This window comes from Glycine soja, chromosome 11 (genome assembly GCF_004193775.1).
Source record: "Glycine soja cultivar W05 chromosome 11, ASM419377v2, whole genome shotgun sequence".
Lineage (NCBI taxonomy): Eukaryota > Viridiplantae > Streptophyta > Magnoliopsida > Fabales > Fabaceae > Glycine > Glycine soja.
In genome coordinates, this window is record NC_041012.1 from 7,146,683 (window position 1) to 7,160,693 (window position 14,011).

The window sequence follows — 14,011 nt, forward strand, 5'->3', positions numbered from 1 at the left end:
TTTTTCCGGTGAAGACCCATATCAAGGTTTTTTAAAAATATATTTTATGAATTAATTTAAAATTAATGGCCCTGTGACTTTTAAGTTATTAACACAACACTTTAACCAACTGAACTAATAAGATAATTGTGTTATAAAATAATTAATGTCGTTATATATAACACTAAAATTTATAATGTATATTTAATACACATGCAAATTTACATAATAAATTTTAATGCACCAAAATTAAATATCACAAAATTTATTATGTAAATTTACATGTGCATTAAATATACATTAGAAATTAGAAAAAAATTAATTTGTAAAACATTTTTTAAATTTTATTTTTTAAAAATTGTAATCCGTATGTACATATAGATTGCTGATCCGTATGCATGGAAATCCTTATGAACACATGGATTGCCAATCCATAAGCTTGTGGATTATGAATTCACAAGTTTAAAGATTACGGAACCATAAGTTTGTCAGGGTAAGTTTGGAAAAAATGAAAAAGTGCTGGTACACAAGAAATTTTCTGTGTGCGCAAAGCAATTTCCCTCTTACCATATCATTCTGGGCTTATTATGGATATGGGCCTCAAGAAATCGAACCCAATCCAATGGTTTGAACAAATCCATCATTCTAAAGTTTCACTTTCTTCTATTGCATAGTATAGTTAATAGTATGACTCTTCCTCCATCCTTATCGGAGCCACCCTCATTTTCCGATTCATTCTCACCGTTAAACCCAACCCTAGCCATGGATAGTCTCCAAGCCACTTACAAAGACGAAGAAGAAGATGACGAAGACGACCCACAGCCGCAACCACCACCAACCACCGCCACAACCACCGACGCCGATTCACTGGAAGCCCCTCCCGCCACCACCAGCACCCCATCCGACACCCCAACCGAACCCCCGAACGACGCCCGATCGGAGCCCGACCCCTCTGACGACCTCTCCGAAGATGAGGCCGCCTCCGACGGCTCCAAGAAGTCCCCGAAATCCGGCCGCGAAGAAGGCGACGGCTCCGACGAGGACCCGCCGCCGAAGAAGCAGAAGCAGCTCTCCTCTCTCACGGTGGATACAAAGGAGGAGGATGGAACCAACAATGCGGCGGCGACCGCTACGCCGGCAACGAACGGCTCGGCACCGAAGAAATCGAAGAAGAAGAGCAACAACGTGTGGGCGACGAAGTCGACGCGGAAGGGGAAGAAGAAGACAAATCGCAACAACAACAACAACAACAGCAACAACAACAACAACCACCACCACCACGCGAACGGCGAGGACAACGTGCTTATAACGCCGGTGCCGCGGTTCCCGGACAAGAGCGACGACACGGAGGAGATGAAGATATGCCTCTCAAAGGTGTACAAAGCGGAGAAGGTGGAACTGAGCGAGGACAGAATGAGCGCGGGGAGTACCAAGGGTTACAGAATGGTGAGGGCCACGCGCGGGGTGGTGGTGGGCGCGTGGTACTTCGAGATTAGGGTTGTGAAGTTGGGGGAGAGTGGGCACACGCGCCTTGGGTGGTCGACCGAGAAGGGTGATTTGCAGGCGCCGGTTGGGTACGATGGGAATAGCTTTGGGTATAGGGATATTGATGGGAGTAAGATTCATGAGGCGCTAAGGGAGAAGTATGGAGAGGAAGGGTACAAGGAAGGGGATGTTATTGGTTTCTATATCAATTTGCCTGATGGGGAACAGTATGCCCCCAAATCATCTCAATTGGTTTGGTATAAGGGCCAGAGATATGTTTATGCACAAGATTCTACGCAAGATCCACCCAAACTAGTGCCTGGTCAGTGTACTCAACTTTGCTACTTGCTTTTCTTTTCATCATTTTTAATGGTTGCTAGGTGTAGTTGAGCAATAGGATTTTTTTTATGGATCTGGTAACATGAGGGGAAATTTAATTGTTCATGTTTTTAGGGACTTCACCTAGTTTTTAACTCTGGATTGTTCGTTCCATTTTGTGTCTAGATTCTAATGTATGTGAAACTGAGTGTTGTTGCCAAGATATCAATCAGTATTGTCAATGATAAGTGGTGGGCAAAAATCCGTCAGACATGTAATAGATGGTGAAGCTGCCAATGGCAGAGGCTTGGAGACATTGTTAAAAGAAATGTAAAATATACTAAAAAGACCTGCAGAACACAAACAAAAGGAAGTTAACAAATTATATCTAGAACAATGAACATAATAAAAACATTTTCTAGCAAATAGAAACTCAGTCCTATATAAACTTAAAGCTACCATCGATACTGGCTGTGCAATAGTTATCTACCTCACATAGAAACCAAGAAATAGCTAGAAACACATATGTTGTGATTTGCATAATACAGACAATAAAATAAGTACTCAGAAGCAGAGACAAATTATTGTATGTAAGCAGCCAAAAACAGTGTCTAGAAACAAGCAGCAGAGATGCGAGTAAAATGTGATCATAAGGTTTTCATCATTTCATGTCTTTCTCTTCATTTTTTTTTTTCTGAACAAGAGTAAGTAGAAATACCAAAACATTGTTTAAAAATTGATAACCATGTGTTGGAGGTACGCACAGACTTGCCAAATGAGGAAATTCTCATTTGCCATTTCACTCTGATGAATGGTCATTTGAGAACACTGTTTTTAATACAATTTAAAGTGTTATACTTGCAAAGCCTGAATGCTATCTGTTATTTCATTCTTCAAAGCTCAATTCTTATTGTTGGACTTATCATGAATATGGTATTTTTGGAATTTGGATATACATGGATGTACATCTAGGATATTCTAATTTGATGAAATAGGTGGCAGCTTTTGATTTCAGATTACTCGTCTATGAATAGGCCAATGATTTTATTGTCAGTTTACTAGGTTATGACCCTCTATCTGACATTGGAAAGCTTCATTAATATGTGGTTATAAAACTGAGTCTTTCCATAAATTCTTATTGTCTTCATTGTTCTATTTCTTTCATTCTTGTTATGCATTTTTGCTGACAGTGGTGCATTCTACTTGTTATGACACTTTAGTGGGTAGAAAATTCAAATGCCTCTACCAGGATGCCAATAATGTGAAACATTAGGGGTAGAAGTGAAAACGAACTTGCTATGAGTCTTAGACATCCCAATATTCTAATCAATTAAATAAAAGATACTGAGTTTGTTTCTTTATTTGTCAGGTAAGAAAAATTTCCATTCTACAAAAAATTAATGGTGAATCACTGAATCATGTATTCTAAAAATTATATTAGCTTCTATAGCAGCTAATTGGTGGATCTATTGTTTTTAATGAGAAGAGAAGCCACCAAGAAAGCTAGGCCAAACATTACCTTGGTCACCCATGCTACATTTAAGTACACCTGATTGGGCAACAGAGGGGGGTTGGGGGGGCATCATTTTGCAACATGAATTAGAGGTTTAAGTGAGTATACATGCAGTGATATGTGAAAGGACCATGGCCATGATGGGTGAGTAGGAGCTAGTGAATACAGAGTACATATTGAAAATTAGATTAAAATTTTCCCAGATGCACTAATTTATTGCTCCTTGGGATGAAATGTTTGGAAGTGACTGAGAAAGTGACACTTCAGAATAGTAAATCTATTTGTTAGCATTTTTGCTGGTAGTTAAGTACATTCTGTCAAGGCCATTGTTAATTGATCCTAATTTATTTTGGCATCTTTGTATTGGTGTATATACTAGCTTGAAGTCCTCAACTTTAATATTAACTGACTGAAAGTTAGGGTTGCTTGTCAGTGACTCTTTGAGAAGTTCATTAGCAATCTTAGCAATGGTGAATGGTGGCTGATGGCCAAAATTCCACTATATAAGCATGCCATTGCGGCCTATGGCACCACCATAGGCTACAATGATATGCTTATATAACAAATTGCCTATGACAGATGAGTCAAAAAACGCCATGTTATGTTGGTGCTAACAATTATTTAACAACATTTTTCGTTAGACATGTTCCTTACAATTGCAAATGCTGTTGACATTTAATAACCGTTTCCCTTGCATATAGAAAACTATTCACATTATAATATTATTATGACATTATTTGATCCATGTTGCTGACCCCACTAAGCGGGAAAAGGGCTTGATTACTATTGTTGTTCCCTTACATATAGTACAAACATTGAATTTCCCTTGCTGTACTGTAAGTTGTATTTTATGTATGTTTTTGTAAATATTAACTTAGTTTCAAATGTTCTATTCTGTGTGCAGGAAGTGAGATATCATTCTTTAAAAATGGCATATGCCAAGGTGTAGCTTTTAAGGATCTCCAAGGTGGTCGTTACTATCCTGCTGCTTCAATGTTTACTCTCCCCAATGAACCAAACTGCACGGTCAAGTTCAACTTTGGTCCCGACTTTGAATGTTTTCCTGAGGATTTCAATGAACGGCCAATTCCCAGGCCAATGAGTGAAGTTCCTTATCTTGGTTTTGACAATAAAGTTGAAAATGAAGAGTCTAATGAGAAGAAATCCCAGAAAGAGTGATGTGGGTTGCATTTATGTATTAAAATTGATCGTCTTCTGTAATGTTAGTTGGTATTAAAATTGATTCACAAATGATTAGATTAGTGGTGTAAACTTCTGATAGAGAAATTTGGCCACGTGAAATACATAAAATTTTCATGTGTTCAAGTAGATATTTTGTAGTTTCCTACATTCTTTGGTATTTTTTCTATTCGAGTTGCATAGTGTCAATATGATCATGCATAAATCCTTTGGTTACTTACCCGCAGAGGGAATAGCTGCGAGCAAGCCTTAGCTCACATGGTAATCTGTCATACCCCTCTTATCAGGGATCAAGGCCCTGATGCTACAGTTGCCTTAGTGTAGTAGTGCTGACCAAGGCAATTAATTTACTCGAACAGGATAAGATTAAGTGGAATTGGGCACTGTTCAATAAACTTGAACTATATCGGGAACTCGGACTACCCGGATTGTATTGGAGAAAAACTGAAAACCCCAAATGGCCATTATTCATGTGCTTATGGGAGAGTTCCGAATGGCTATTAGTCTGGAATAGTGAGTGGGTGAGAACCAACTTCAGTAACCATCACTATCCTGTGCTAGTAGAATTAGCCTAACCAAAGCAATTTTTGTGACAATTTCTTTTAGCCGAATGTCCAACTGAAAGTTATCTTGTGAGGAATTAGAGACAAGGCGGTTGTCATCTATAAATACCAAACCTCAGCATTTTTGTGTTTGGCTTCACATTGAGAATTATTGATTTTTGGATCAAAATTAATTATAATTTAAAGTAACTTTAAGTAGTGTTTACTTTAGATGAAAGCTTTATACAAGTTTTATTATTAACTTTTTTTATAATAAAGACATCTTAACATAAGTCTCATTATTTTGAAATTGATTTTATTCAAAATCAATTTAACTGTGATTTGTTCTGACCTGAAACCATAATATTATAAGGACCCTTTCTTATATATTTTAAATTTTTATTGATGTGAATTCTCAAGACAAAATATTCCCCAATATACAATATAACAATATATTCGGGGTATGATATGATATATCGAGTGTGATTCTTTTGTGTTTGTAAATATCAGCATATATATGATATATGATGGTTCTAATGAATAGGGGAGTTGAGACCCTCTTGAGAAGACAAGGGATGCAGTGATTGGTGACGCTTGGAAGGGAAAGATGGTCCTTTCCTGAAAGAAGGTCGCTTCTTGATACGTTGCAGAGTTTGCCTGGCGTAGATACTATAAAGAAAAGGTGCAGCTCTTTCCTTGAATTTGAGAATGAAAAAGAAAAGAACTCTAAGCAATACGAGGATGATCATGACTGCAACTAAGTCCCACCATTTTGAAATATCAACTCGAATGCCAAGCATGGTTTTGAGGATGATTTCTCCTTTCAGTTTTGGGCCCCCAGGTTCTAAGGAATCAAACTCCATTCCAATCATGTCATTCTTGAAAGCTCCCTGCATTCCCCATATATATATATATATAATCAGTAACTAAGCTGAACAAATTGCATGCGCTTGTTATATATATTACACACCCTAAGGCATTAACTGTTATAAACCATTTTGTTCAGTTGGTATCCTTTTGATCATGCACTTCAGTTAAGATTTTCTCTCTTAGATTTACCTGCAATCCCCATGCGCCATAATTGATGTATGATATTGGGTAACGCCAGAAGATCTTAGGAAGATCTGGGATCTGACGGAAATAGCCTGCGGTCATCATCATAACACCCTGCACACACACTTTAAATATCAGCATCAAAAGTAATTTTTCAATGAAGAATAGACTTATATTATGTATAGTACACTTACAATATATCCCGCTCCAATTATCAATCCCATGAGGAAGTTGGGAACCAGTGAAGCTATAATCATCATGGAGCTCTCCACAACCGCAATACAGCCAATAAGATCCAGACAGATATACACATAATGTGAAAATTCTGTACGAAACTTAACCATATAATAGGTTATTGTCCCCGTAGCAATGGACATCACTGCCACAAAGGGAAATGAAGAGAGAAAATTTGATAGAATGTAGACTCCAACGCCATAATACCCGTTGAGTCTTTCTTTGTAGAAAACCTGCATGTATTGGGAGGGAAAAAAGATTAAGTAAAGTACTGATAAAAAACTAAATGTCATAAACTTATTAAAGTTGTACCAAACAATAATTTCATATATATATATATATATATCGATATATATATACCTTCATTTCTTCTATGAAAGAAGGGAAGCCCCCAATGGACATGAATGTCATGAAACCAGATATAAAAGCGCCACATGCTCCTCTTGCAAAAATGGCTCTATAACTCGATCCAACTCCATAAAAGATTGTTCCAACAGAGAGAGATAAGGCAACATAGATAGTTATCCTTATCCAGTAGTATCCCACATCTCTAGACATGTTCACGACAGATCTACGAGTCAGCGTTGATAGTTGCTTCCACCATTTTGCTTCGCATTTGCTTTTACTTTCAAATCCATGTCCTTCCTGTAACAGTAACACGATTAATTCCTTGACTTTTACGTAATATATGTTTCTGTAATCTAACGGACCAGCAGCATCCCCCACAAAAAATATGCTTCTAATCGTTGGAAATTAAATATGAAGTATTACTACATTATCTTTGTCCTTATATATAAAACTCTTAACCAATTTACATTCTTTAAGAAAACGGGTTAATTTAGTTAATAATATTAAATTTGTTAGCAATTTGTATTATTTGTTCTCCTAATTTCCTAGCTACAAAATGGTATGTATCAAATCACTTGATTGTTTTGAAGATGTCAAATTCTGTTAATTCAATCCCCAAGCTCTCAAGTGGGAGAACGGAGTATTAATAGTCTAGTGGAACATTTAATTAAACTTGATTCATCGTGTATTTTGATATTTTATCCCTATGGATGTGTCTTTTGATTGAAGCACAGAAGCACTCCTAGTTTAATATATAACACCTGATCTCGTTTATTTCCTAATAGTTTTCTTCTTCCATAGCCTAGCTAGCTAACAGTAACAGTTTCAGCTCATGAAAAGATTAATATTAATTACGTGACCTTTTTATGTTCCGTAAACAATAGTTATTAATTATAATCTAAGCTGAGTAAAAGGAAGGCTACTTACAGTGGTTGATATTTCTTTGATTCTTGCTCTTGCAGTGGTTGCGTGCTCTGACCATCGGTATTTCTCTATGAGTGTTGCTTTGATTGCTGCAGTTGATAGCGATCCCGTTATTGACATTTCTTCCTGTATTGAAATAGAATCAGGGAAGATATATAGTGAGAGAGTAACGACTTTGAAAGGAAGAGATTTCAAGGGAAGGCAGAAAAATGTTACAGTAATGACCATGTTAAGTGAATAAATAATATATCCCAGGGTAAAAGTTTTGTACCTATATATATATATATATATATATAACTTCTAACTTTTAGAAGTGACACTAAAAATAATTTATGATTATTGATAATATAAAAACTTTTGCACTTGTAAAAATACATACCTCTCAAACCCAGGTTAAAAATTCATCTTAGTTTATTACATTAAATTTGAAAGTGACTTGTTTTTTTTTTAGTTTTTTTTTCAAAAAAGTGACACATTATTATTAACTTTTTAAATACTTTATAATTTTAAATATTTTCCTTCTAATTTATATTTGTCCAATTCTAATGAATTAATTACGGGTAATTTTAAATATTATTTAAGTTATACCTTTTATCTTACCTGAATTTAAAAAGAATGCAATAACGGGGGATCGATATTTGCTGATGTTTGAAAGTAAGTTTTGACTAGATGTGATTATGCAAAGGCTAAGTATCTGATTTTTTTTTCAAGGTCAACCGATGCTTGACTAAAGCTACATGTAAGCTACCTTTTGAGCTTCTATAGAGGATCCTGATAATTAAACATGTTCCAGCTATAAAATTGAATTTGCCCTTAAGCAGGGAAAACAAGAGGAGGAGTCAGAGACGCAAGCATAATCAAGCAGAAGAAACAAATAGAGAAAGAAAGAGTGAAGTAGACAAATAATAATTATGAAACTTGTGTGAATATAGATAAAACAAATTATTAGACATGCATACATGTACTCTTTGGCAGGCCATCATAGTCGTTGTGACAGCGTCAAAGTCTGAATTAATACAACGGAGGAAATGATCTGAAGGGTTTCTTCTACTTGGACAAGGGAATCCTGCTTTGGCAAAGAACTGCATGCACAAATAGATGGATAATTTATAATTATGTCAGGTTTTAACTTTAACCTATTTAGGTTCTACACACATGATTTTGTTATATTACATCAAAACACGACAAATTGCATTTGAACATATATTGAAGACGAGAGCAAATCAAGTTAAAAATTCCAACTTAAAAATTTCTATAATATTAATTATATAAACACTGAGAGTCTATACACTAAGTAATAACATGACATTATACCAACATTTAATTAATTAAAACGCTAATATATAGCATATATGAATTTTTTTATATCAATAAAATATTTCATTAGTGATGTACTAGTACATGTACATGTCTCTAATAAACGTCTACATAGTACTAGTATATACTAACAGTTTATTAGATAAAAATTAAATAAACGGAGGCAAATTCAATGCAACCTTAGTATATATACCACATGTTTTTTAGAATATGAATAATAAATAAATGTACCTCAACTGCCTTTTGGGCTGGTCCAAAATAAATTGTTTGACCGCCAGAAAGAAGAAAGAGATCGTCAAAGAGTGCAAAAACCTCACTACTTGGTTGATGTATAGAAGAGATAACAGTACTCTTGCCATCATGACCTAAATTTCTCAAAGTTTGGGCAACAAAATATGCTGAAGCACTATCTAGACCACTGGTGGGTTCATCAAGGAACAAGAGGCTTGGCCTTGTGAGGATTTCAAGTGCTATGCTTAGCCTTTTCTTTTCTCCACCGCTTATGCCTCTCAAGTGCCAATTCCCTACTAGCCGATCAGCACAGTCTTGAAGACCCATCTCCATAATTGTTCCCTCTATGATATCATTAACCTCTTCTTTGGTCATGGTTGATGGAAGCCTTAGATTAGCTGAGTAAGATATTGTCTCTCTCACTGTTAGTGTTCCCAACATTATGTCTTCTTGAGTCACATAAGCCTATAGGTGTGGTATATAAAAGATAATAATGAAAGCATTAACAATGAAACAAAAACAAGGTTGATAAATTGGAAAAATGTTGTTTGGTGCCTTCTTTTATTATATATTTATGGAAATTCAATAGCCAAATACTGGCAACAACAAACTTAATTTACTAGAACTTATAGTGTTGGATACTTACTACAACTCCATAGTCTAATCTCCTCTTCTTTCCATTTAAAAGCACATTTCCAGACATGATAACGTTTCTAGAGAGTCTACCTGCAAGGAATCCCAATTATCTGATGTTAAAGTCCACAATATATATATATATATATATATATATATATATATATATATATATATATATATATATATATAGAGAGAGAGAGAGAGAGAGAGAGAGAGAGAGAGAGAGAGGTTTATTCATAAATAAGAAACTGAATAATACCACAAAGCTAGCTTAATTACAAATTCATTTGTTCCTACCCAATTTCCAAATCAGGGTCTATCTTCACCTACCTTTTTCTTTTTATTTATTTTAGTTATGCTTATAAACAAGCATGTTTGGCTGAGGGTTCTGTCGGGATGGTAAAATGATTTTACATTTATTTCCTTCTTTTAGATTGATTTAAGAAAATATTTTTTGATTATGTTTTTTTCATAAATAATTACATGAATATATTTTATTTTTACTATATGTCATAATAAATAGTGAAAAAATATATTTTTTTTACCATCATCTATAGAAATATTTGAAATAAGAAATTAAGCTAAAATATGCGGTAACCGAAGTCCGTGAAAGATAATCAATTAACATTAAATCCTCATTGTACCAAAAAAACATTCAATCCTCCATACCAAGGATAGATATCGTCACTCAGTTGTCAATAAATGAACTGAGTTTTTCCATATGAGGAAACAACAGGGTCATGGGAAGTAAACCTCCTTGTTCGGCCATGGTAGGTGCTCACCAAGAGTTTCTTTGCTTCAAGCGTTGTAATAAATAAATGGGGTCTGTACCGTAAACCTAATGGCTAATTTTTGCCATATAGAAAAGTGGATGTAAAAAAATATCAATCTTTGCTCCACTCTTGGAAATGAAACCAAAAAAGAAAAAAGAAATAATAATGGAACAATTTAATATATGGCTCCATGACTCATTTTTACCCTCAAGTATAATTCTACAGTATTTCAACCTTACACTGGGAAAATGTTTCCATGAATTAATGACTCATAACATTATCCTGTCTGTTCCTTGGCTTCTCTAAGTTGACAAGTCATTTGCTTAGTATGGAAGGACACTCCTTGGTTTTTCGATTAAAATGGACATGATGATGATGATGGAGTTACGATTTTTCCACACTCATCAACGTTTTCTTCATGCCCTTTTTATTTCTCTGTCTCGTTTTTTCAATTATATCTCTCATCATAAACTTTTTAATCTAAACTTTCAGGGCTACTTGTCTACACGATGTAATAATGACTAACAAAAAAGGGTTATAAAGATTCTTTATTCACGATGTGATTGAAGTAGAACACCACAAATTCTATATCTTTGCACTTTGTTTGCAGAGAAAAATATTGAAATGAAATAGAAATTGTGTGCAAGCTTGCGTTTCTTACAAGATGAACATAAAACGAGGAGAAAAAAATACAGCTAATACTACTAAATAATAGAAAAAATGAAAATAAAGCAAAGTTCATATAGTTACCCGAGAAATTTCTAGCTTGATATCAAGAAATTAAGGTTAATACAAAATAAAAAAAATATCAATAAATATTTTACGAAAGAGAAAAGATATCTGTGGAGATTACAGTTATTTACTTCTATACTTTCCCCGTTGTTTTCATTTTGTGCTTCCAAGCTAGAGAAGAAAAACATTTTCTCCCCAAGTTTTTTCCCCTCCAGTCGTGAGTTTATCCAAATAAATCAAAGTTCTTGGTCGTCTTCTGATTCACCTCTCACACAATCTTCTTTGTAATATAAAATATGAAAGAGACCACAAACAAACTTTCCCATAGGTAAAATAAAAGGAAGGACAAGACTAGTATTAAGATCTGTATAATCAAGTGATAATAAAAATTATTGATAATCAAGTCGAATGAAAAAAAAGTACGTTCGTACCATTGTGCAGATCACGGTAAGCAAAGCAAAAGGGTTGTTTAAGTTATAGAAGAACATCATATATTAAGCACATTCATTGATATAAAAACCAAACGTACATGAAAGAGCATGTATCTTTTGGCATATACAAGTACAAGAAAAAATAGCATGCACAAAATTTGGACCCATGAAGGGAGAGATAGAGCTAGGGAGAGAGACCTGCTAAAGCATCAAGAAGAGTAGATTTTCCAGAGCCAGAAGGACCCATGATAGCCATGATTCTGTTAGGTTCAGCATATCCACTCAACCCATCAAGCAATCTTCTTGTGTGTCCATTCCCAAAATTTGGAACTACAACAGTTAAATCTTCCCACACGAGATACATCCCTCTCCTATTATTATTAGTATTATTATTATTTTCTGAAACAGTATCACCATAGTCGGTAACACCCTTTTCATTGGTAGTGGCTTGCTCTATCTCCATTTCTAAAATGGAAAAAAACTGGCTTTGGTTTGAAACAAATGGTAGTAGCCAGCCAGCCAGCCAGCCAGCTTAATTTTAGAGCTTACATATATACAAATAGAGATAGAGATATATGTACGTGATGATGAATGGTGGTATAAGGGTAAGGGAAATTAACATTAGTGGGACCACTAGCTCACACCATGTTGTTTTTCGTCATTCGTAACAAGTATGCGCAGTAATTAGTAATTACTGTCATCCAACTCCCACAGTACGTATTGTTCAGTCAATTAGGCCATGCATGTGAACTGTGAAGAAGGAGAACGACAGGCCTCAGATTTAATTAAGGAACTGCATTGCTCGGGTGATTGAACTCAACAATTTGATATTGAAGACTCAGAATATTTCTCAGAAACAATAAATGATTTCCTAAGTTATTAGATGATAAATATAATAAAAATTAATTTATATTATTGAATTAATATTTAATGTTCTAAGTTTTTTTAGTATGAGGTTATAGATAATACTCTATCCATTTAAAAATAAGTGTAATTCTATATTGTTTTATACGGATAAAGAAAATTAATAAATAAATGATTTTTTTTATAAAATTAAAGTTATATATATATATATATATATACATTTATATACATTGAATTTATATTTAATTGGTTCATTTATAATTATTATTTTCACCCAATTACACTTACATAAAAACTTGTCTTCAATTCATTCATAAATAAATATAAATTGTTCAATGATTATATATATATATATATATATATATATATATATATATATATATATGAGTTATATGTCTTACAAGAAATGTTAGCAATACATTGTGTAATATGGTTTTTTTACATACTCTTTAATAGTGATTAACATTTATTTAAAAATATAAAATAAATCATGAGTTAGACTTATTAAATAAAAGATAACTCACAAAATTTTGTTAATAATTATCATATATTACAAAATACTAAAATACATTATATGAAAAGTGAGACTCACTCTTTTTCATTCTCTCAATTAAATATTCCTTCTTATTTCTCCAAATATTTTCTCTTTTGGAGGGTCTATTTATTTCACACATATCGATTCCCTAAAACTTTTTATTGTTGATCATCTTAAATTATATATCATTCTTTTATCATTATATTTAATCTTCTTAACTACTTCCTTCATCCAAAAAAACAAGTATGATTCTATGTTATTTTATACAGACTAATAAAAACTAATAAAAAAGATTAATAGTTTTACAAATTTAACTAATCTTATTGTACCAGCTGAAAGAGAATAGTATTATTAATATTAGATTAAAAATAAAAATAACATTTATTAAGTATACGTATTGGTGAAAAAAATAATTATCGTTACATACCTACGTTAAAATGTAATATTTATTTTAAGAGAATTTTTTACTCAAATATGATAATTATTTTAGAATGAAAATAATAATATATTATCTTATTTTGTCTTTATATATCTAAATTGAATTTCAATATATCTTTTAAAAATTCTAAATAAATAAAAATAATCTTATATCATAAGTTAAATTATTTATTATAAAATTAAAATATATTTTATATATTAAAATTATTTATTAATTAATTTTAAATTTTAACTATAAAAAAGTAAACATATATTCTATGCACTCATTGCTGCTTTGCTACACTTGATAGACTAAACTAGGTATTATTGCTATAATGAGAACATTCAAATTGATTGATGACGGGTCAGTAACTACGTACTCTCACCAAACCATCTAACCTGCTCATAATAAATTCCATTATGAAGCTGGTGTGGGGAACTGCCGAATTGAACGTGAACAGACTTTGAAGTTAATTTGA

The 14,011-nt window shown here is 33.4% G+C and overlaps 2 protein-coding genes across 2 annotated transcripts; one reads left to right on the top strand and one right to left on the bottom strand.

Moving 5' to 3' along the window:
• The first annotated feature begins 653 nt into the window (after window positions 1–653).
• On the top strand, window positions 654–4,686 carry LOC114376541 (protein TRAUCO-like). The gene is made up of 2 exons (XM_028334708.1): window positions 654–1,786; window positions 4,200–4,686. Exons 1-2 carry the CDS (start codon window positions 667–669, stop codon window positions 4,472–4,474), a joined length of 1,395 nt encoding a protein of 464 aa, XP_028190509.1. The 5' UTR covers window positions 654–666; the 3' UTR covers window positions 4,475–4,686.
• Window positions 4,687–5,422: 736 nt separating this feature from the next.
• Window positions 5,423–12,259, bottom strand: LOC114376540 (ABC transporter G family member 15-like). The gene is made up of 9 exons (XM_028334707.1): window positions 11,915–12,259; window positions 9,791–9,870; window positions 9,145–9,609; window positions 8,556–8,678; window positions 7,600–7,722; window positions 6,685–6,969; window positions 6,285–6,557; window positions 6,097–6,204; window positions 5,423–5,927 (listed from the first exon to the last, which is right to left on the bottom strand). The coding sequence occupies exons 1-9, from the start codon at window positions 12,177–12,179 to the stop codon at window positions 5,571–5,573; spliced, it is 2,079 nt and encodes a 692-aa protein (XP_028190508.1). The 5' UTR covers window positions 12,180–12,259; the 3' UTR covers window positions 5,423–5,570.
• Between the last annotated feature and the right edge of the window lie 1,752 nt (window positions 12,260–14,011).